Source organism: Hippichthys cyanospilos, chromosome 3 (genome assembly GCF_059441005.1).
Source record: "Hippichthys cyanospilos isolate Australia breed blue-spotted pipefish chromosome 3, RoL_Hcya_1.0, whole genome shotgun sequence".
Taxonomy (NCBI): Eukaryota; Metazoa; Chordata; class Actinopteri; order Syngnathiformes; family Syngnathidae; genus Hippichthys; species Hippichthys cyanospilos.
In genome coordinates this window covers 21,987,380-22,008,949 of record NC_142371.1, presented here as the reverse complement: position 1 = coordinate 22,008,949, position 21,570 = coordinate 21,987,380, and the positions used below count along the sequence as shown (strand labels likewise).

The following is a 21,570-nucleotide window of genomic DNA, read 5'->3' as shown; positions in this document are numbered from 1 at the left end:
CGCACTGTCTTATATAAATAATAAGAAGTTGTTGCTTATTATTGGTTATTTTTAAACTCACTGATCACCGATCATGATTGACCATAAACATTTTAATTGTGTGTTACTCTATTGTGGATTTTCATTTATGACCATAACTTTTTCTATTACAGGTTTACGTCTCTATTTTTCTTGTAATTTTTCTCACTTTTAAGTCGGACCAGTCAAAAACAGCAGTTTCATTTATTTAAAAAATATTCAACATCTGCTAAATGAATTTTTTTTTACGACCACATTTTGCAGGTTTACCCCACTATTTTCATGATATTTTTCCTCCAAGGTCAGATCAGACAAATATCAGTTTTGTGTATTTTTAACAATAAAAACTAACGAAAAGGAACGAAGCTAAACAAAAAAAAGTCTCTACTTGGCGAATTTCTGTTACAGCGGGTATTTTTTGGAACGTAACCCCCGCGGTAAACGGGGGATTCCTGTACATGCGGAGTGATGGGACGCCGGTCAATGAAAATGATACATTCAAGAAACTACGGCGACTTTGAATGTTTTGTTATCCAAATAGAATAGTCACACACACTTTACCCTTTTCAAACATCTATTTGCAGTTTATTATATATGTCACATATATGGATACATACTTTATTAATCCAAAATGATATTCCGTAGGACAAAAAAATCAGTGCGTGTGATTAAAAGGGGCGGAGGAAGCAACCAGCCGACCCTCCAGCCACTAGCCCGGGTCAGTGTGACTCTCGGGCGGCTGCCCAGACTTTGCTCGCTCAACTTCAAAAATATATCACCAGCACGGAGCGAGCTCTTCTTTTCTGGGGAAAATCCACCATCCTCCGTCCATGGACTTTCGTACGGACGCGTTGGTTGTTTTTTCGAGGTAAGTAATTAAAGTGAGAATTGACGTTAGGCTGGCGCAGAAGAGAGGAAACAGCTGCTAGTTTAGCTTAGCTTAGCTACATGCTAACTCCGCTACGAGGCGGCTCGTCGCGACTCACCTCCCAGCAGCTGGAACCCGGAGGGGCGGTCTTGTTTTTTTTTAAGTTACCGTTTGAGTATACTTGACGTAATACATTTTTTCCACTCTAATCACATGTCTTCTAAGCACGAGTATTAATAAGTAACTATAAAATTGTCATGGCTTGACACGAAATACATTTTTAAAACGTCTTAAATTGTTGTTTTTTTTTTCATTTGAAAGTGTCACGTGCATAATTGTTATTAGCTTCGAAGCTAGTGGACGCTAGCCTAACTTTTTTTCGTCAAATTTTATTGTTGGTTTGAAACCGTAAAACTCAATTCGTGTCGGGGAGTTTGTTGAACGTAAGAAGATGGCGAGGGAGACTTTTTAAACAGAAGTTTATCAACACCGGTGGTTCGAAAATGGTTGTTCGGCTGTGCCGTTTGTTGTTAAGGGCTCATTTACATTCAATGGATTTTTGCACAACAGAAGATCCAAAGATCAAGCAAGACGCCCACTCAGAGTATGGAAAAATGCTTTTAAAAATTCTTAATTTTAAATGGGTGGCGTGAATGTAAGATTTCATCGATAATGTCTTACTTGCTAATATATAGTTGAAATTGGATCACGTTGCTTAACGATGACAATAGTGTAGTCGTGCAGTTCTTTTTATTAACGTAATAAACTTTAAGTTCTAAATTTGTATCAAAAAAGTGACACTACATTTGATAACTAGTGGAATAGTTTCGTTTTAGTTAGGCTTTAAGCTCTCAAGATTTTTGAGCTGACCAGCAAGTTTAAAAAAAAAACAATCGCTCAATGGATCGAACAACTATCTGACCGCCGCTTTTTACGAAGGATTGGGACGAGAGGGGCCCACTAATAGCCAAAATTTTCTCTTGCCGATTGCCCGTTGAAATACATTGAAACTAAACGTAATAATTAAGCCTTAATAATTTGCCTCAATTGGTATTCATCGGTTTTTACCTCGTCAGTTTCAACTGGTATGTAAGAAGACACTCGGGAGCCGAAGCTTCACCCAGATGGTGACAAAATGTCAAAGTTTAACATGGCAGGATCACGTAGTTATCACACTACCAGGTGTGAAATCTCTTGTAAAGAAAATGACCCCAAAATTGTCAAAATACATCACAAATGTTAAAAGTCAAAATGCTGCTGAGCATCGGTTTGTAGTTTCTTTGTGTGCTTTGTGTTGTTGTGGTGGTGCCCCACGGAGTCATCTGTCATCTCCGTGGCTGTTATCGTTACTGCGCAAGCCGCTGCAGTTCTCATGTTTTTTTAGTGGTCCGTCCCGGTGGACGAGACCCCTCCAGAGACAGTAGTGCACCAGCTGCGCCCATAATAAAAGGGCCGGGCTCAGGATGGGTTGCCATGGCGGGGATGCTGGCACGCGTTTGTTCTGCCATCCTGCTTCACCACCCCTGGCTCGTGTTTGCATGTTATTTCACTGGCACGCACTCTGAATTTGAATTTGCTTTTCACCCTTTTGTGTCCCAAAGGCTTACCGTATTCGTCCAGTGTTTCTCTGATATTCAAATGGAGGGGGAAAAAAAAAGAGGCTGTTGTGTAAGAACTGTTTGCGCAATGCTATTTCCACATTAGCAGGTTCTTCAAAATACTAGCCAAAAAACGAGCCAAACTGGAACAACCAAATCAGAATTACGTTACAAAGTAAGAGATTTTGAATTCTTATATCAATTTTCAACTGTAAAAAGTTAATATTTTGTCTACTACTAGTTTAATATCAATAGTTTTGTTCATGTCCAATTAAAACATTTAAAAACACATTCAGAACATCACAATGGCTATGCCGTGGCAGTTTACAGTGCAGGTCAAAGGTTTGGACACGCCTACTTATTCAATCCGTTTTCTGTTTACTTTGTAGATTCTCTCTGAAGGCATCAAATCTGTGAATGAACATCTGGAGTTATGCACTTAACAAAGGTGAAATACCTTGAAACATGACAAAATATTCTAGTAAGAGAATTTATTGAATAATACATTGAAGGGGTCAGAAATACACTAGGAACCTGGAAGCAGTTTTGTGTTCAGTAAACAGGATGAGGGAAACCAGGGGGGACCAACTCAACTTTTAAAATAGATGGACTAAAAATGTCAGCCTCAAAGCCTCACCAGAACAAACACCTTGTAGGTCTACATCTTTTAGTGTTGGAGCACCACCCAGTGCCTGAATTGCTTTTATTATTTGTATGCTAGAACAAACTTAATGATTGTGTATTTATTGTTTTGTTGTAAGGCTGCACGATAATGCCCACAATAATAATCACGATTATTTTGGTCAATATTGAAATCATAATTATTAATCACGATTATTCATCATGTTTGGTCAAACATGTCTATTTATTGCCCTTTTTTAAACTAGCACTGTATAAACAAGGCTTCAAGGCTTGATACGTATTAATAATAATAATAAACTAAAATAAATAAATAAAGCAAATAACAAAGAAAATCACACAAGACCTTTTTTTGGGATTCTTCAAAATGTGTCTCAATTGACAGCTAGCAATGTATATATTAGGAATCAGATGAGAAACTCGACACCATTTCACACTGGTAAATAATATATTAGGGTGTGATAAACAAAGGCATTTGTCATGCAAACATTTGGGAAACATTGCCTCCTGGTGGTAGGATGACAAAGTGCTTGATTTGATAAGTAGCTGGCCTTTTTTTTTTTTTTTTTTGCACACTAAATTGCACCCTTGTAATTTATTTACACCTCCACAGTTCTCCGAAATGCCTAGCCTCGCTGCTGAAATACATCCTACAGGAAACATTGCACTGTTTGTGTGCTTTTTGTTTGTTTGTTTTACTTGGTCCACTGGATGAACTTTTCAACCCATTCCATGAAATGCCACTTATGATACGTTCACACGATCGCAAAAAAAATATATCGTTGCTGAGCTCATTTGGTAGGCTTTCAGTTGCTAGGTGTTAACTGCCTGCATTCTTCTTTTTTTATCTTTTTCGGCCCTCGTTTCGTGGAAATACCTGTCAGACAGGAAAAAAAAGTTTAAATGTCGCAATTAAGTTGACAAAACTTTGCTAAATACTGTGCTGTCAATGCTGCACTATCGTTATCTTGGCACCGTAACTTTAGTTCAACAAAAGGAGGAGCGACCAAAGTAAAAAGAAATAATTAAATTTGGGGCGACGGGGCGAAATTCGCTAAATCTCGTGTCGCGATCGATTTCACGTCGTCCCAGACGTGTCGCCCTTCGCGCGAACTACATTGACCACAATACAAAACTGATTTTCGCCTCCTTCGCGTTCGGTGTGAACGCAGCATTTTGATACAAGGTTATGGTATGGATTTATTTGTCGTATATAATGACGGCAGTGTTATTTGAATAAAACTGTTGTAAATAGTTAAGATACATAAAGATAAAATGTTAAAATGATCGCCAAAAATCTGCCGTTTGGCCCATTTCTTTTGGCCAAAGTTTGAATAGCCATAATCGGCTGGGCCCTATTTTTGAGGAATAACCAATATTGGTTAGCACATCAAAGGTTGTGCATTTTTTTTTCAAGATGGCCATATCATGAAAAAAATAAAGGCTTGTGTTTAAAAAAAAAAAAAAAAAATCTTTATCCCTCACTTCCGCTTAATTAAACTGTCCCTCAAGACCCTGTCCCCATTGGTCCATTCTCCCTCAAGTGATTACTGTGCGTTATGTCATCCCTTTTGAGAAGTGAATAGCGACGCCGACCCCACTCTTTTGTCCCTAGATGACGATCTATATTTAACCTGAGCGCCCCTCTTGCATCCAGTCATGTGTGTAAGTGCATACATTTCCTACATGTAATATTAATGACCCGTGGGCACGGACAAACTGCTCTCTAGCCACCATGTGCCAGGACTTTTAAGAGCGTGTCATCCAGTAAGGAAGTCTTAAAACGAGTGGCAAGAGCATGCCTCCGATGTCTATGTTTTTATTCAGTTGAACGAGAATATCTGTGTGCAGGAAGGATGAAGCCAAAAGAACGCAGTCTAACTAGCTTTTGTTCCCCCTCATCTGATTAGCTAAGTCTTCTGTAGAGTACTTGAGGACATTTTTTTTTTTTTTCTGTGGGATGACATTTTTGCAAAATAGAACTTTTAGTCTATAGGGTTGTGATGAGCATTTACGGGGGAAAAAAAGGTTTTTAAAATCAATTTCTGTGCCATCCGTGTTTCATTTGTGGATTTTGGAACTATATCTGTAGTGGTGTTCCTTGGGATACAAAATAACAAAGATGCAATCTTTTGCAACGAGTCCCTAACAAATCTGGTAATAAGCTCCTTCATGTTCCAAATTAACTTGTTCCTAAACTGAAAATGTGCAGTCCTTGTCGCAACATTAAATTAGGTTTGCTGAAAGTTATCTGAAGAAACCGTGTTAAAAATCTCATGCACCTCATGAAGTGCCTTCACGTACCTCCAGTGGAACCGCTTTCAGGTGTCTAAAGGATAATGACTTTTGGTAATCAATTAACTGCCGAGAGACACAAGTTGTCCAACCCATCAGGATTTTAGCCTCACAATTGTAAAAACATATGTTTTAGATTTCAGTAGTCCTCTATGAAAGCAAAGTGATTATCATTGTTGAATGAAAATGAAGCATTTATAAGCATCTGCTTTCAATTCCTTAAAAAAAAATCAACATTTTTGCCTGTTGTGGAATTTTTTAGGATTTTCAGTGAGATTAGTAAAATAGTCTGGAAAAACAAATTGTCCTTTCGGGGTTTCTTTTATTTGAAGCTTCAAATACACAAGTTTACAGAACAGCTAAGTGGTCTGCAAAGGAGTGCGCAGGAAGAAGTAAAAATGAAGATTCTTATAGTCACACAGGAGTGAACGCCTGCAAGATAAAAAACCCACCTCAGTGTACAGTACAGTACAGTATTTTCCGCACTATGAGGCGCACTCTCAATTAATCACATATTTTAAAACTTTTTCATATATAAGGCGCACCGGATTATAAGGCACACCCTCAATTAATAACATATTTTAAAACTATTTTAATCACGATATTGTAATACTCAAAGTAATAAAAATAATAACTCAAATATTAACTCTAAACTCTCAATAGCATAATAACTCAATGTCAATATGAGCAACCTTGTTCAACTGTGAACACACAAAAGAAACAGGTAAAGCTTACTTTATCAGTTCTTTCCCCATCTACCAATCCCAATCTCAATATTGATCCATATATAAGGCACACCATCAGCTTTTAAATGAAGGCTTTTAGGTGCGCCTTATAGTGTAGGAAATACGGTAATTAAAACATAAAGGGAGGCAAAAGAATGGAGTATAATATGTCAGTTTTGGACTTATCTTTCAAGGATGTCTAGCTGCACAGAAAGTTCCCATGTATGTTAGGTGAAAGGGCCTTTGTTAAAACCAAAGCCAGGTGGTCAATGAACAACAAAACATTATAATAATAAAAGCTAAATACTAATTTTCCATTCCATGCCATTTTTATAACATTACCGACAAAACCATAACCAATTTGCATTCAGGGGAAAATATTTTTGAGTGAAGGAATGTGAACCAAAACATTTTCTAAAAAGTCCTACTTATTGATTTATAGTCAACTTGTAGCCCTGAAGTTGCAATTTTTGTAGTATAGCTTTTGTGAAAGCTGCGGTATTCGCCCCCCTCCCCCCTCCCTTCCCTTTGCAGTGTTTGACAAGATTCAACGAGATTAGGATTAGTTGCGTGAGGCTGCCTCTTTTTAACAAGCGCTAATAGACTCATTGGCAGTTTCCACCGATTTAGGCCGGATACGCCATGGAGGGATGAGCATCTGTACTGGTTACGATTAGTCGAGCCTGTTCGTTCAGCAGGCTGTGCTGTGCAGCTCTCCGTGTAAACAAACACAATCTGTTTGTTGGGTCTTTGCACAAGTGCTCTTTGTTTGTGCCGTGAGTGGGGAGAAATATTCTTTTGCAGGTTATAATAACAAAAAGAAGGCTGACGCCAATAGTTTGGACTAAAAGGTGTTCAAACCCGTCGGTCAACTTTGAATGCTGCACAGCAGGTGCAAAACTTTCACGCCCTGCAATATAAGATAAGGAGGGGGAAGCTTGCTTTAATTTTGAAAAATGGTACATTTTGAAGATTTTTCTGACAATTTCTCCAACAAACCCGTAAATAAATCATAATAAAAAAGTTTTCTTCTATAAAGTCAATTCGTAAGAAAAAAAATGCCGTGAATTTTTTAACTGAATCGATTAAAATAATTTTTTTATAATCCGACTAATCAACAAATGATTAGATTTCAAAGAATCGTTGCTTGCAGCTGTAATTTATTTTGCTACAGGTTAATTTATTAAGTAAATGTCAAGTAATAAGTAATTCATTAAGTAATAAATTAACCTGTAGTAAAGGAAAGGAATGGGACCCGAAAAAATGCCCAAATATGGGACGCACTTGTGTATTGGACACACTCTTCAAATTCTGGTATTTTCTAGGTTACCTAGTCTAAGACGTGCCGACAGTTTCGCAACAACGTGAAAACTAAAAGCAAATCGAATAAATATCATCTTCCTAAATTCTTCATATTTTCTTGTGTTCATATCTGTAAATTATATATTTGTTGCAGGTTAAGGTAAGCTGTGATTCATATTTTCTACATTGTGAGCAGTCAGTAAATGCAGCGACAGTGTAACAATGAATGTGCTCCCAGCTGTTGTTTTTGCTCCATGCAGTTTTTTTGTGACACAGCTCGAATTCATTTTGCCATAAATACCCAAAGTTGCGCATCATCCGTATTCCATTAAGTTTACGATTTGTCTGCATATGCCAAAAGACGAGTGAAATGGAATAACCTTTCCGTGTTCTCTAAACTTGCCACTCTCAATTGAATCAGCTGGAGACATCAAAACTTCTCAGTTTTAATAATATTCATGTGTGTAAACAAGGACGGACTTGGAAGTTGGTTCGGTCTGCTTGTTTCTTTTATTGACAATAATGCCGTAACAACCTCAGGTGACACGAGCTGCTATTTGCTCCGGCAAGCACTGGCTGCTGACAGCCAACTGACATCCGCCCTCTAGCTCATCCCGTTACGCTAATTATTGTAAGTAAGAATGCGGCCGATATAAAAATGCAAATCTGTGAGACAAACTGGCAAGTTTATGAGGCTGACAGATCAACCTTCGTCAAATAGTGTCAAATAAAACAATTCTAATCTTCAAGTTACGGTTAATAGGATGCATCCAAACCTTTGGTCTTCATTTTTTTGGAGGGGGGGGCTTAAATTTGGGGAAGTACGGCAGTCACTTGACAAATTGCAATATTGAAGATTGCAATTTGGAATTAGTTTTCAAACTCCTTCAGCTCATGGTGTAACTGATGTTCCCAGGCTTACTTATTCTTTTATTTATTTTGTGTTTTTCCAGGTCGTGGCGTTAAGTGACCGGTTTCTGTCCGCCCAGTAGGACCAGTTGCTGTTACCCTGCAGCAATCCGTCATTATGGAACAATAGCAGAGGGGATCTTTTCCTTCGCAGAAACCCCTCCTTGCTGTCTCCTTTGCCAATCAGGCAGTGAGGTGGGCGGTGGCCTGGTAATCCTGCAAAAGCGTAGCGCCTGCATGCGCTCTACCTTTTGTCATGACGACTGCTGTTGTTAGTGTGGAGTCGCTCAGGCAGCGACGCACGGGCGCGTAGGAGACCGCTCGAAGCTTGCAAAGCTACTCGGATCTGCAGGAGGACATGAAATGCAGCAGGCGGTGAAAAGCAAAACATGTGGCAGCGTCATCGCCCCCTTTTGCCAGGCAGAGATTGGAGCAAAAGTCCATTTTTGAAATATTTGGAACAAACTTAGCCCACAGCAAGAGAGGAATGCAGTGAACAATGGAAAAATAATTTTGTCCCCTTCTTCTTTGGAATATCGTTTGTATTAGTCTGTTTGTGGTCTCCGGAGTGATATCCCACCAAAAGTGCCTTTTTAGTTTTCATTACTTTAGTGACCATTTTTTTCACATTTTGACTTCACATCCGAAAGGCTTCCGGCCCGCAAAGAGCCGACGATCCTCCACTTTTTGTCCACGTCCCTCCCTTGACTTTAAGATAGACTTTCGCACGTAGCCTCGCTTTGGTAGCATCATGCTCTCTCTGCAGTCCAAATGGCGTTACCTGTTCATGTTCCTGGGCATCCAGCTGGCGGTCATGGCGCTGCTGTCCCGGGAAGGCTACCACAAGCGGGTCAGCTACTTCATACGCATTTTCCGCAAGTTGGACCACGCTGCCGCGCCGCCTCGGAACCACACGGCCGCCGACGTGCCTGTGGGCGAAGTCTACGCCAACCTGTCCAAGGCGCAGAACAATGAAGGAAACCTTTACTACTGTCCCAAGAAGTCGCCTCTCTTGAGTGAGTAGCGAAAACCTTTTCTATTTGAAGAATCATTTCCAAGCTGGTTTTTTTTTGTTTTGTTTTTTTTGATGGACTGAGGTGCGCCAAATTGTCAATGTTCTCGCAAACGACTCCTCAAATGGGCACCCACTCCCTATAAATCTTAATCAGGACTTGGAGTGTAGTTCCCCAGTCTAGCAAAGTTAGCCCGAAAGTTTACCTTGTTGCCTAATTTGGTAGCGTGGTGTCTTAAAAAGATGATTATTACTGGTTGACTGAGTGGGGTTCTCTAGACAAGCAAAGTTAGCAAAAGAATGTCTTGTTACCAGATTTGGTACCATTGCAGTGCAGTGTTTCTTCTAGAATTTTTTTTCACTGCAGGGGCAAGCGTTCCTGGGAATTAACTAGGTGTTCAAAACCTTAGCGTCATGCAAAAGAATACATTGGGGGAGGGGAAGGTTTTGCTTTTATTGGAACATTATTTTGTTCAGTGTAGAAGGTCCAGGTCTTGTTGTGCAATGATGCAGTGTTCCCCAAAGAAGTACCGGAGCAGCACATTGCAGGTGATATCTAGAAACTTTTTTCAAGCTTGGATGGCCGATGGCTCAAAATTCATGAAGACATTCGGTACCTTTTTTAGAAACTTAACATCTGCTTCCTCTCATTCTAAACTTTCACACCAGATGATGCCTTTCAGTTTGCACAGAAACATAAGTGGTTTATTTTCTGAGATTTTTACCTCTTAGCCTCAAGACTCCAATTTAACAAGTCAGTGAAGATGACATTGAGGAATGTTACCAAAATACTTTCCTTAAAACCACAAATTATGAGAAGCCTGCTTTCATAAAACGGAACTTTCATTCTGTGGTTTCAGTTTATCTTTTCAGTAGAAACGTAATCAGGCTGCCAAGGAGGAAACAGTTGCACTTTTTTTTTTTTTTTTATGAGAGTGTGACTCATATTTCCTTTAGGTTTACCGGTAACAAAAAATGAATATCCTGATCCTTGTTCATGTTTGCTCTTTGCGAAATATGGTGCTTGAACAGGTGCAGTATTTTCCACAGTGCTGCCAATAATTTCACACAAAAAAAAACCAAACTACCTGCAAGTATGTGTCACCCAAAGGAAGTCTTGCAGGGGCATACTGGTTTAGGTGAGGTTGAGTTTTTGTGTGATGAGTAGGAGGGCTCTAACAATTAAAATTCCTAATACCAGATTAGCTAGCCAGGTGAGATTTTTTTCCCGGGATGCTTCGCAACAAATTGTAAATACCTTTGCTCAATCTTCTGATCCATCTCAACTACAATTTTAGTTGGGCCGAGCCACGTCAGCTTCCCATCGGGCCTCACGCTGGCCGAGGTGCAGCGCAAGAACCCGATGGTGGAACGCGGCGGGCGCTACCGGCCGCCCAACTGCGAGGCGCGCCACCGCACCGCCGTGGTCATCCCACACCGGCATCGTGAGCACCACCTGAAGTTTCTGCTGTCCTACCTGCACCCGTTCCTGCAGCGTCAGCAACTCAGCTACGCCATCTATGTCATCCACCAGGTCGGTCATCCGTTTTTTGTGACACGTTTGTGTCTTTTAAAAGGTGATCGATCCAAACATTTTTGTTACAATAATGTTCTATTGTGTCTCCGATTGAGAGTCTTTTGGGGAATATGAATTAAGGGTTTGGATCCATTTAAGAGGGTGGACATTTTTTTTTACATGCTATAGACTGAAAATGACATCATAGTTGCTCAGGACTTTGGTAATGACCAATCAGGGCTACGCTTGTGAATGTTTTATGGTCAAACTCAAAACAGTTGAGCCAAGATTAGTCGTTGCCTGAGCAACCATGATGTCATTTTCATTCGACGCCAAGTGCCAAAATGGCCGCCCCTAAGATGAGTAAAACCCGGTGAACTTTGTTGTTGAATTCATATTCCATTTATATTTAATTCCATTAGTTTTCCTGTGGTGTTTTCCAGGGCTCTATCATAGGGCCCTTATTTTGTTCATCTTCTTCCTCTTGGACATAAATTTGTAAAAGGAGTTGCCATATAATTGTCTGTAAAACATTGATAGTTGTGTGACTTTATGATCTTTGGCCATCTTGTGATCGCTTGTCATTGACTAATCCCCCCCACCAATAAAGTAAGGTGTTCATTTACCCACCTGCAAATAAGGAGGTGCCTGATAAAGATTACAAAATATGTCAAGTTCCGGTAAGTGAAGAAAAAAACTGACAAGAACACATATACAGTTATATTGTAATAATTTGGGGTCCTTAGAGAAATCAACCGAATTAAATCCTCTAGTGGAAACATGGGATTCTGATTTTAATATCGCATTTGTGGAATATTAATTAAAAAAACAATTGATGATCTTGTCACCAATAGTCTAAGAACCCACTCCTTGCTTTTGTATTTTTCCCCCAAATATAAAAAGTAGTTGATATTTTTCTTAATTGGATTTGTGTTGCCTGTGCAGGCGGGCAATTACACATTCAACCGGGCTAAGCTGATGAACGCCGGCTTCCGCGAGGCCATGCGCGAGGACGACTGGGACTGCCTGTACTTCCACGATGTGGACCTCATCCCCGAGGACGACCGCAACACATATGTGTGCGACACCAACCCCAAGCACGCCGCCATTGCCATGGACAAGTTTGGTTACAAGTGCGTCTCCGCCGTTCACATCATTTGGTGATGCTACATGTTTTGGGCTGTTTTACTTACGCTAGATCGTCTGAAACTATTTAAGAGTGTGTATTATACTTTTGCATTGCTGTACCTTAATAGATAATAATAATAATTACGCTGGTAAAATATCAGTGGTATCAGCTGAGGTTTGTGACACTGCAAATTCAGAACTTGGACATATTGGTGTGCCTTAAGGGGTTATGCTGCTTGATATTTGGCACAACCCGATAGGCTCTTGTTGTGGGTGGGAGGGCAGGAAGACATGAAAACGGAAGAGCATGTGAGAGTTGACGTAAAAAAAAAAAATCCCTGACAGCGGCTTCGATCAAGGTAGTGAACAGGAACTTGCTTATCACAGGAGCAGCTCAAGTTGAGCCTACCACATCAATGCAAAGCACCCACAGCTACCGAAGGCAAGAAAGAGTCTCAAGTGATTTTTCGTGCAGGCTCCCGTACCAGATGTACTTCGGGGGAGTGTCGGCTCTCACGCCCGTCCACTACCTGAAAATGAACGGCTTCCCCAACAACTACTGGGGCTGGGGCGGCGAGGACGACGACATCGGCCACAGGTGAGGCTCCTCCCCCCTCAAGAGGATCGGAACAAAGCTTGTCCATTTCTGAGCACCGACGCCCGCGTTCGCTCGCTCGCTCGTTGGTCTTTCCAGAGTGTCACTGGCCGGAATGTCCATCTCGCGTCCGTCCCTGAATTTGGGCCGCTACAAGATGATCAAACACAAGCTGGACAAGGGCAATGACGTCAACCCAAAGAGGTATGCCAAATTGGAAGACATTTTTCAAAATCAATGAGTATTTTTGTGCATTTGTAATGAAGCCTCATTTTTGCTTCACTCCTCTAAAAGGTCTTTAGAATTAAGACAAACGTGGATCCATACGGGTATAGAACGTTTGTAATTAATACAAAGTAGAAATTTAATTCAATTTACCCAGGGAGTTATTTTTTGGTAATATAGTCAGTCTGTATTGATTGTGTTCATTATTTTTGTGGCCTTAAGTTTTTTTTGTTTTTTTTTACAATTGTTCATTTAATTTTCAAGTTGTGTTACCAGACATGTTTAAAAAAAAATTCTGTTTAATTTTTGTCACTCACTTTAAAAAAAAGATTGAATTTTAAATTTTAATTTAAAATGTATTAGTTTTGGGAAATTTAATTAAATATCGCATTTTTGTGCAATTTAAATGTTAATTTGATTTACTTATTTCTATTTAATCTGTACTTAATATTTGCTTTTAAGATTAGTTTTTTTTCAATACAAATGTTTTACGATTCTCTTATCTCATTTTAGATTGTTTACATAATTATTTTTTTCATTTTGGTGTTACATTTATATTTTTCAACTTTTAACCTCATGTGTTTTTATTTGGACTTTGAAAATATAAATTACAGAATACAGTTTTGGGTAACATTTAAATGTATTTAAATTGATTTCTGTTTTATTATGTAATTTTAAAAATATTTTGAGCTTTTATTATTCATTGACTTTTTTTTTTAATTTTCCTTTTATTTATTTTTTTACGATATGAGCTCATGCGTTTTTATTTTCTTTAATTATTTTTTAATGTATTTATTAATAGATTTTGGTTAAATATATATTTTTGCATGCGTCTCCCAGGTTCAATTTGCTGGCTAAGACGCGTGAGACGTGGAAGCAGGACGGTATGAACACGGCCGAGTATGAAGTTGTGTCCCGGGAGTACCTTCCACTCTACACCAACATCACCGTCTACATCGGCACCGAGGCCGGACTGCACCCGCCGCCGCCCGCCACCGTCCCCATCTCCGCCAAGGCTTCCACAAAGGTCGCCTCTCTCAAAAGTGACAAATAGCCTTTTGCAATTTTTTCTTTTTTGCCTTATTCGTCCAGGTGAACTTGGCACATATTTACAGTGTGTGTGTATATATATATATATTTTTTGAAAAATGATATCAGCTTCCTGTGTCGTGTTGGACTCTGTGAGTTTATCTACGGCGCCGCCACATGCTAGCTGCTCGAACCGGATGCCTTCCAATAGTTTTTTAATCTTCTCATCCACTATTGTGGCGCCTTCACTGAGGTTTTTTTTGTTGTTGTTTTTGTTTGAGTGTGCTGCTACAGTAGAAGGATGTGGACCATTTCACACATTGAAGATTATCAATACTTAACTAGCATATCATGGCACATATTGCAGTATATTTCACTTCCAATGTTATTAACAGAGGAGCCCACAAGCCTTCGTGGTTTTTTTAATTTGGTTTTGTGGTCCATCGGTATAACACAAAAGATGGCGGACATAGGTTAGAAAGACATGCTAGTCCAAATAAATCAAGGCGAGGAATCATTCAGAAAATAGGACAAAAGAAACAAGCATGGGAAATTATTAAACTAAAAAAAATGAGTGTTTTTTTTTTTTACTGTCCCAAAAAACACTTTACATTTCTTTTTGAATCCTTCGTCTTTTTCATCAGTTTAGCACAAATTAATTTGCGATATTGTGCCAGTTTTGGTCCCTAAAGACAGTCTATTTTTGCATCAATTAAAACAGATGTAAAATATAAAGAAATGTCCCATTCCTTTTGTGTGTTACCCTTTCAACGCGAAACAAACTCACATCAAATCAAAATTACGTCAGTGTTGGAATCATCATCGCATTGTTTTTTTTTTTTCCCTTTGGATTCTTTTTTTTTTTTTTTAACTTTTAGAAACTTAATGTGCTCTGCCATTAAACAAAAAAAACAAAAAAAAAAACAGAATCTCCCTACACAAAATATTTCGTTTTTGGTTTACTTCAATTATTTTTGATTTACAGATTAGGGTAATTTTTGCACTTGGCAATGACAAATACTGCACATCTCCTTCCTATCATGCAGTAAATGTCCACCGTCTGTTCTTTGCCTTTAACTCCACTCAGCATATACACATCAAACATCCACCACTGTGCTTATAAAAATGATCTTAATTTCAATCCGCAATGTTGTAATTTGTGTCTCAGGAAGCCGCCAACCAAAGAGAATCTGGCAGGAATGGAGCACATGCACCAGCTAGTATGGAAAGCTTTGTAAATTTTTGTTTTCCGAGCATTTATTTCCTTTTCTTGGTGTCCAAATGAAGATATATATAATATATATATATATATATATATATATATATATATATATATATATATATCTCCTTTCTATTTTGGGGGGGGCTCTTACCACTCTTGGCCTGCTGGCATGCAATTACCCCCCTCCCCCCATCATTGATATCAATCCTAAATTCCATGCTGGTAGGCCTCAGTAGTAAGACAACTGTGCACTAGCAGAACAACTATTACTAGTGAACTATCCAAAAGTTGTGCGCTACTTAATACTTGACTGCAAGGTGTGGGCGTTTGAGCATATATTGATATCCATCTCAAGTTCTATGTATTGGTATGCTCTTTAGCCTCTAGATTTGCATAGTATTTCTACCAGCGTGCTTAATTGTTTTATGAGTGAGGAAAAAAAGCCTACTAATACATGGGTAATGGAAAAAGGACTTTCGATCATGTATCGTCATGGATTCATTTGGCCTTGGCAGCATATTGAAGCCACTGTGCATGTTAGCAGGTCAGTGCACTGTAAAAACTGTCCTGGTGTTTTTGTTCTTTTTTTTTTTTTTTTTTCGTTTGTCAAATTGAAGGGTGGTACTGGACTGGGGTATTGTTAGCTTGCTTTGCTGGTGTGTGGGTGAGAGTGCGCGTGTTCAGCGCACTCCTGTGGCCTTAAATGTGTAATAAATGCGATTATTCAAATGTAGCTTTGACTTGTTTTGTGTGGTGTATGAGAGAGGATTTTTTTTCTTTTTTTTTTTTTCCATTGCCCTCCCAGAAGTCAACACAAAATGTGGAAGGGATGACACAGCTGTCAAACAGATGTTTGTGAATAGGTCCATTTTAATCACTGGCACTTTTCACAGAAGGCTCACAAAGTTTTTCACATCGTTAAAATGCAGTCATATACTGTACATAGAAATCATAATTTCCAGTTAAAATAGTCGGAAAAAAATCGAGTGGAACTCCTAGGTCTGAACCTTTTTAGCTCGTGAATTTGTTGGTGACTACCACCTGTCGTGACGTGGAAAGTGTGACGATGACCTTGATGGCATGTAAACATATTGTTGAGGTTCAAACCTTTTAGGGACGTGCTCGTAAATAAAGACATATGTAGCATATATTTGTAAGCAGTTTGTGAAAGCCCGCGTTCACAAATCCCTGCTGCGAATTGCAAATTTCAATTTGAAATGTTATTTTAATTTAAATCTAAGTAATGTAATTATAGTTGAATGTACATCAGATACCAACCTGTTTAACACCGCTCTTTTTGTAAATAAACTCAAGGTCTTTTCTAGGCCACAAGATGGCGCCATAACGATGCTTTCATTGCTTTGGCCTGAGTACGAATACTATGGCGTTAGATTTGTGCCACAAGAGCGCAGAAAATACAAGTGAGCGCGTCATGGGTGTCTCTTTGTCAGTCCGCCAAGCATATTTGAATGCTTCCAAAAGCGATTTCCTGGTGTCCTATCACAACGTAAGTACAGCATGTGTGCGTTCCTGCTTGTATTTGCTCTAGCAGGAAAGTAAACAAACACTAGCCGTATAAGCAGACCTAATGTAAAAGTAATACACACACAAAATGTTGAAGTGAGTTTTCTTTGGGGATTGCCCGTTAAGGCAAATGACGCGGGATGGGGCTTATCGTTTGGACGTTTTTAAAGTGATATATTGCCATTATCGGCCCATGCTTACTCTGGACGTACATGTAGAGATCAACGTAACATTAGGAAAAAAAAAAAGGTTTTGGAAACATTCAGTAGTTGTATATTCAAAAGTTTAGAAGCCATGTTAAGTTCACTGACAGTTTTTCAATGGGATTTTCTGTATACTATGTAGAAAGAATGAATCCAGATTTCTTGACAATTTATACTCGCCAGATGGGCGAACGATGAACAGCGATTTACTTTGTAACAGGAGTGCACTGAAACTATCTTTCAAGAAGTCAAAACCAGCTCCAGGGTTTATCCTGTTCCACTATGAGCTGTTAAAGGTGATGTCATTATACTTGATTATCTTGCCGTTGCGCATGACTACTTCCTTCTGCGCCCACGTTTCTACCTCACCGTTTTTCTCCTCGAAGCGCCGCACCATCACCCGGCCAGTAGCGGGCAGCTGGCACGGCAGGTCGCGGGTGGCCTCCTGGAACAATCCCATTTTCATCATGTCCTTGGTCAGCGCCAGAGCGCCGCCATCTGCTGCCGGGACCAAACCTTGGTTCCTCTGAGGGGAGAGAGAGCGGGGCTGTCGAGGGTTGCGCTGCATGAATTTAATGTCCGGTCGAGGGGTGCGTTCCCATCCTAGCGGGGATCCACGGTTGTTCCTCGGAGAGTGGCCTGAAATGAGCGAAACGACAAGTCATACCGCCGGGAGTGACTTCTCAAAAGTGCGCAGCCGTTTCACTAGTGCCATTGCCAAAGTACAGTTCAGTTGTATTTAACTTTAAGGCTAAACATTTCCATTGACTATGCACCTCGCAGCTCATTGTTGAATGGAGACCCTCTCCAACCTTCTCTTCGACCTGGTGATGCCCCTCTCCGACCCGGCGACGCCGACCGGTTCCTGATGTGCCTCTGCGGTGGAGTGAGGTGCCCCGGACTTCCCGCCGCACTCCTCATTTCGCTGATGACGCCCACCATGGAAGCCCTCAGGGCCGGGTTGCTCTCCACCATCCTGCACACGGCCTGGCAGTAGGGCTGGTCGCGCATCACCTCCTTGATCTTGGCCGGGCAAACGCTTGGGGTGTGCAGCCGGATGCGGGCGCAAAGCTCGGCAATGATCTTGCCCATGGCCCAAACGTCCGAGCGCTGGTCCCGCTGGCTGTTGCGCTGCAGCACCTCGGGGGCCGAGTAGGCCTCGTTGCCCATGTCCACGGCCGAGTTGAGGCCGCGCCGGAAAAACTTGGCCAGGCCCAGGTCTATGATCACCGCTCGGTTAGTGTTGTGCTCCACCTGGAGGTGGAGAAATGATGGGTGGTGCTGGTTTTAGAGCAGTAATGTGCAAATTTTGGCGCACCAAAGTTTTCTAAGAACCTCTCAAAACTGTGAGCCATTGCAGGTGTTATTACTCTATCCACCGCAAGGGCTACCGGAAGTGACGTTATGATAGATTGAAAGCAGCCAAATACTTGAAAATTTGAAAGAAATGTAAATAAGTACCTATGATTTAATGTCTGGACTCTCTCTCTCTCTCTCTCTCTCTCTCTCTCTCTCTCTCTCTCTCTCTCTCTCTCTCTCTCTCTCGCTCTATATATATATATATATATATATATATATATATATATATATATATATATATATATATATATTATATAATGTAAAACAATGTCTTGGGAAGATTGATTGAGGTAAATGGCTAGCATTAAAAGATTTAGGTTCAGTACATGTGTACCCACCATGATGTTTTCAGGCTTGAGGTCTTGATGGACGATATCCTTAGAGTGGAGGTGCAGAAGCCCCTCACACATGCCTACGATAATTTTGCCTCGATTCGTTGGAGTCAGCTGTCAAACCAAACAAAAAAGAATAACGTGGAAGAGTTTTGATGAGGCGTTGACGGCAAAACCTGCTTTTCCACACTCGATCTTGAATGAATTTACATGTGTGCAAATTAACATGGAGTGGCCAATGTAAAACTTCAGAAGACTAATAATTCTACCACGGAGGGTAAAGTACGGTTTGAGGGCTACATGCAGCACGCTACGTCCTTTAATCCGGTCCACGTAATGGTCGTTACGTTTCTTGAGCATAAATGTTTGCCCATTCCTAAATTGGATGGTGTGCACTCGGGTCGCGCGCTCACCTGTATTTTGGACTTTGCCGACTTAAAGATGGTAGTCTCCAAGTCCTCCCCGAAGATGAACTCCAGTGGAATGATCCATTTGCCGTCTTTCAGCATAATGTTGCCGAGCAGCTTGACTATGTTTGGGTGATTGGCTTTACTGCGCGTAAAGACAAAAGAAAAAAAGAGAACAAAACAACTTTATTGGGATTTTGCTGGAGTTCAATATTGTGGAAAATTCTGCTTGCCTGTCTCCTGGCTATCAAAGGGTGAGTGGTTTTATGTTTCTATACATTCGGTTAGTTAGCTTGCTACTCACTTGTACACTTCACACTCCCTTTCGAGATCCTTCCTGTTGATGAGGTGCTGAGGAACCTTCTTGATGGCGGCCCAGGTGTCATTGTACTTCTCTCGGTACACCTTGCCAAAGCAGCCTTGTGCCAGAGTCCCGGTGGGGTACGCCATCCGGACTGCTTTTGTCGACGCTAAGTAACGTCAGTATTTACAACACACACAGTTCATCATTGAGTCTACCTGCATGACAATGTGAGATCCAAAACAAGGGGCCGTCAAACGAAACTAACCAAGTGATCTGGAAAGGTCACTTCATGGACAAGCATGGTCAATGTGATGAACTGCTGATTTGCATAGGAAATCGAGAATAGCAGTGGATCTAAAATTGAGCCTTGAGGCACGCCTCTTGAATGTTACAAACTTGAATTCCTCTTGCACTAGCCAACTACATGGGATAGATGTGAGCCCAGTTTTGTGTTGATTGGTCAAACAGGTGTCAGGCACTATTTTTTGTAACCCTTGTGTTGTATTTTGACAAATTTTGGGTCTTTTTCTTTCTCATCATTCTCACAGGATTTAAATCAAGGGATAGCACACTCCTGATAGGGCGATAACTAAGTTATCATGCCACGTCAAACTTTGACATGTTGTTACCATCTAGGTGAAATATCAGCTCCCTAAATCTTCTTCCAAAGATTTTCCTTTGATGTCAAATTCCTCTGAAGGAAAGCTCAAAGGATTAGACAAAATACCGTACAAGTATGCTCAAAATTATCATAAAATTTTGATTTATTTCACCCACACGACTAGGAGGCATTTAACAAAGTACGTCCCCCAGAATTTGTCTAAAATGTCATTGGTGGACTGTCTTTGGAAAGACAGTCTCCATTACTCAGTTCATTACTTTTTTTTCCGAAGCAAAATCTGCTGCACCTTTGCCTGATTGGTGGTATGTGAATGTGTTTATTTTGTTCATGGCGGATGTGAGCAATTATGTAACAACACAAATTGCTTTCCTATGAAAATACCTGTCATATGCAGGTAATGACTTCTGTGTAATGTGCCACACTGAAAGATTTGGTATCAATCCAATATCATGTGAAGACAGGACTATTATTACTTTTGCTCGTGTATATACAATAGAATATTTTAAGGTGAAAATTTCATATTTTGAATCAATTTCCGAGAGTTTTTTTTCCTTTGAATGAATAATTTGCTAAAATAAAATACCATTGTATTTACCCCCAAAAGCAACACCCAAAGCCTTTGTTCAAATCAATATTAATTGAGCATATTAAGGAGGAAATAAATAAAGTGTCCTTCTTATTATACTGAGAACGATCAATATCAAAACAAATATTAAAAAAAAAAAAATCAAAATCTGAATCAATCTGCCCACAAACAACAAGTGGCAAAATGGCCACCCCCTGAGATGGATGAAAACAGAAGGATTTTGCCTTTTAATTCATATTCCACAAACTCAATATTAATCAGGATGCTATGTTTAGACTAGTGGGGCCGCATAGAACAAATTTTGTAAATATATACTGGATTCATTTTTTTTAGTTTTTTTTTACTTGACTTTGAAATCAAACAAATATTACAGGATATTTTTAAAATGCGTGTATAGTGTTGATCTGGCCATACATTTCGTTTTCTGTATTTTCATGTGTGCTCCTGCTTTCTCTTTAAACCGGATTTAACCACAGGGTGGGGATGCTTCTTGATTCTAATCTTTTCTTCCAAGGAAACGCAAGAATTATCATCTGTCAAACTGCATCAACTCATCAAGACAAAGGGGGAAGAACATATGATGAAATGAGCGCAAAGAATCATTCCTGGTATAAAGGAGCGTTTCCGGCATTGACGAACAGTGTCGGTTCTTTTCCCAGGTATATAAAAAAAAAACACTTTCCCTCCCTGCTTTTAGTCATTGGACTTAAACACGAATGTGCGTTTGCACCAAACTGATCGCTGGTCAGATTACAAAGAAGACTGACAAACTGGAAAAACCACCAGCGGTTAAAGCAGGATGCAAAATATCACCTGCATATCAAGCAAGAATGAATCAATAAATTCACCGTATATTATCATCCGTCGTCAGCATTCTGCTAGTATAAAACAAATATAGATTTTTTTTTTCTTACCGTTGAGGAAGAGCAGAGGTGTCAGGTCTGAACATGAATTGGCATAGTTAGCTGTTTTATCACACCTCCTTGGGTTCGTACCACGCCTCCCTCCAAGCGGGAGGGCCTGCCCCAGCCTGACTGAATTGTATGATGGCAGTATACAAGTCCACTCGAGACAAATGAATAAAACAGGACAAAAATAGTTACCACGTGTTATTAGGGTGTCATTTGAACTCTGTTGTCAACCAAAACAGCA

The 21,570-nt window shown here is 40.0% G+C and overlaps 2 protein-coding genes across 7 annotated transcripts; one reads left to right on the top strand and one right to left on the bottom strand.

Annotated features, from left to right (window-relative positions):
• Positions 1–721: 721 nt before the first annotated feature.
• LOC148426282 (beta-1,4-galactosyltransferase 3) lies at positions 722–15,814 on the top strand. Of its 3 annotated transcripts, XM_088410576.1 has the most exons (9): positions 725–886; positions 2,874–2,932; positions 8,399–9,370; positions 10,665–10,900; positions 11,828–12,015; positions 12,486–12,608; positions 12,705–12,809; positions 13,671–13,857; positions 15,028–15,814. In XM_088410576.1, the coding sequence occupies exons 3-9, from the start codon at positions 9,106–9,108 to the stop codon at positions 15,142–15,144; spliced, it is 1,221 nt and encodes a 406-aa protein (XP_088266702.1). In that variant the 5' UTR covers positions 725–886; positions 2,874–2,932; positions 8,399–9,105; the 3' UTR covers positions 15,145–15,814. The 3 variants fall into 3 exon arrangements, with proteins under 3 accessions (XP_088266701.1, XP_088266703.1, XP_088266702.1); XM_088410575.1 differs by lacking the exon at positions 2,874–2,932 and having other exon boundaries at positions 722–886; XM_088410577.1 differs by lacking the exon at positions 2,874–2,932 and having other exon boundaries at positions 723–886; positions 13,671–15,814.
• A 115-nt stretch (positions 15,815–15,929) lies between these two features.
• Positions 15,930–21,450, bottom strand: LOC148426281 (serine/threonine-protein kinase Nek7). 4 transcript variants are annotated; one of them, XM_088410579.1, is made up of 7 exons: positions 21,333–21,439; positions 19,211–19,376; positions 18,913–19,051; positions 18,506–18,613; positions 17,585–18,062; positions 17,325–17,447; positions 15,930–17,253 (listed from the first exon to the last, which is right to left on the bottom strand). In XM_088410579.1, exons 2-7 carry the CDS (start codon positions 19,354–19,356, stop codon positions 17,174–17,176), a joined length of 1,074 nt encoding a protein of 357 aa, XP_088266705.1. In that variant the 5' UTR covers positions 19,357–19,376; positions 21,333–21,439; the 3' UTR covers positions 15,930–17,173. The 4 variants fall into 4 exon arrangements, with proteins under 4 accessions (XP_088266705.1, XP_088266706.1, XP_088266707.1 ...); XM_088410580.1 differs by having other exon boundaries at positions 17,621–18,062; XM_088410581.1 differs by having other exon boundaries at positions 15,930–17,447; positions 21,333–21,450.
• Positions 21,451–21,570: the final 120 nt, after the last annotated feature.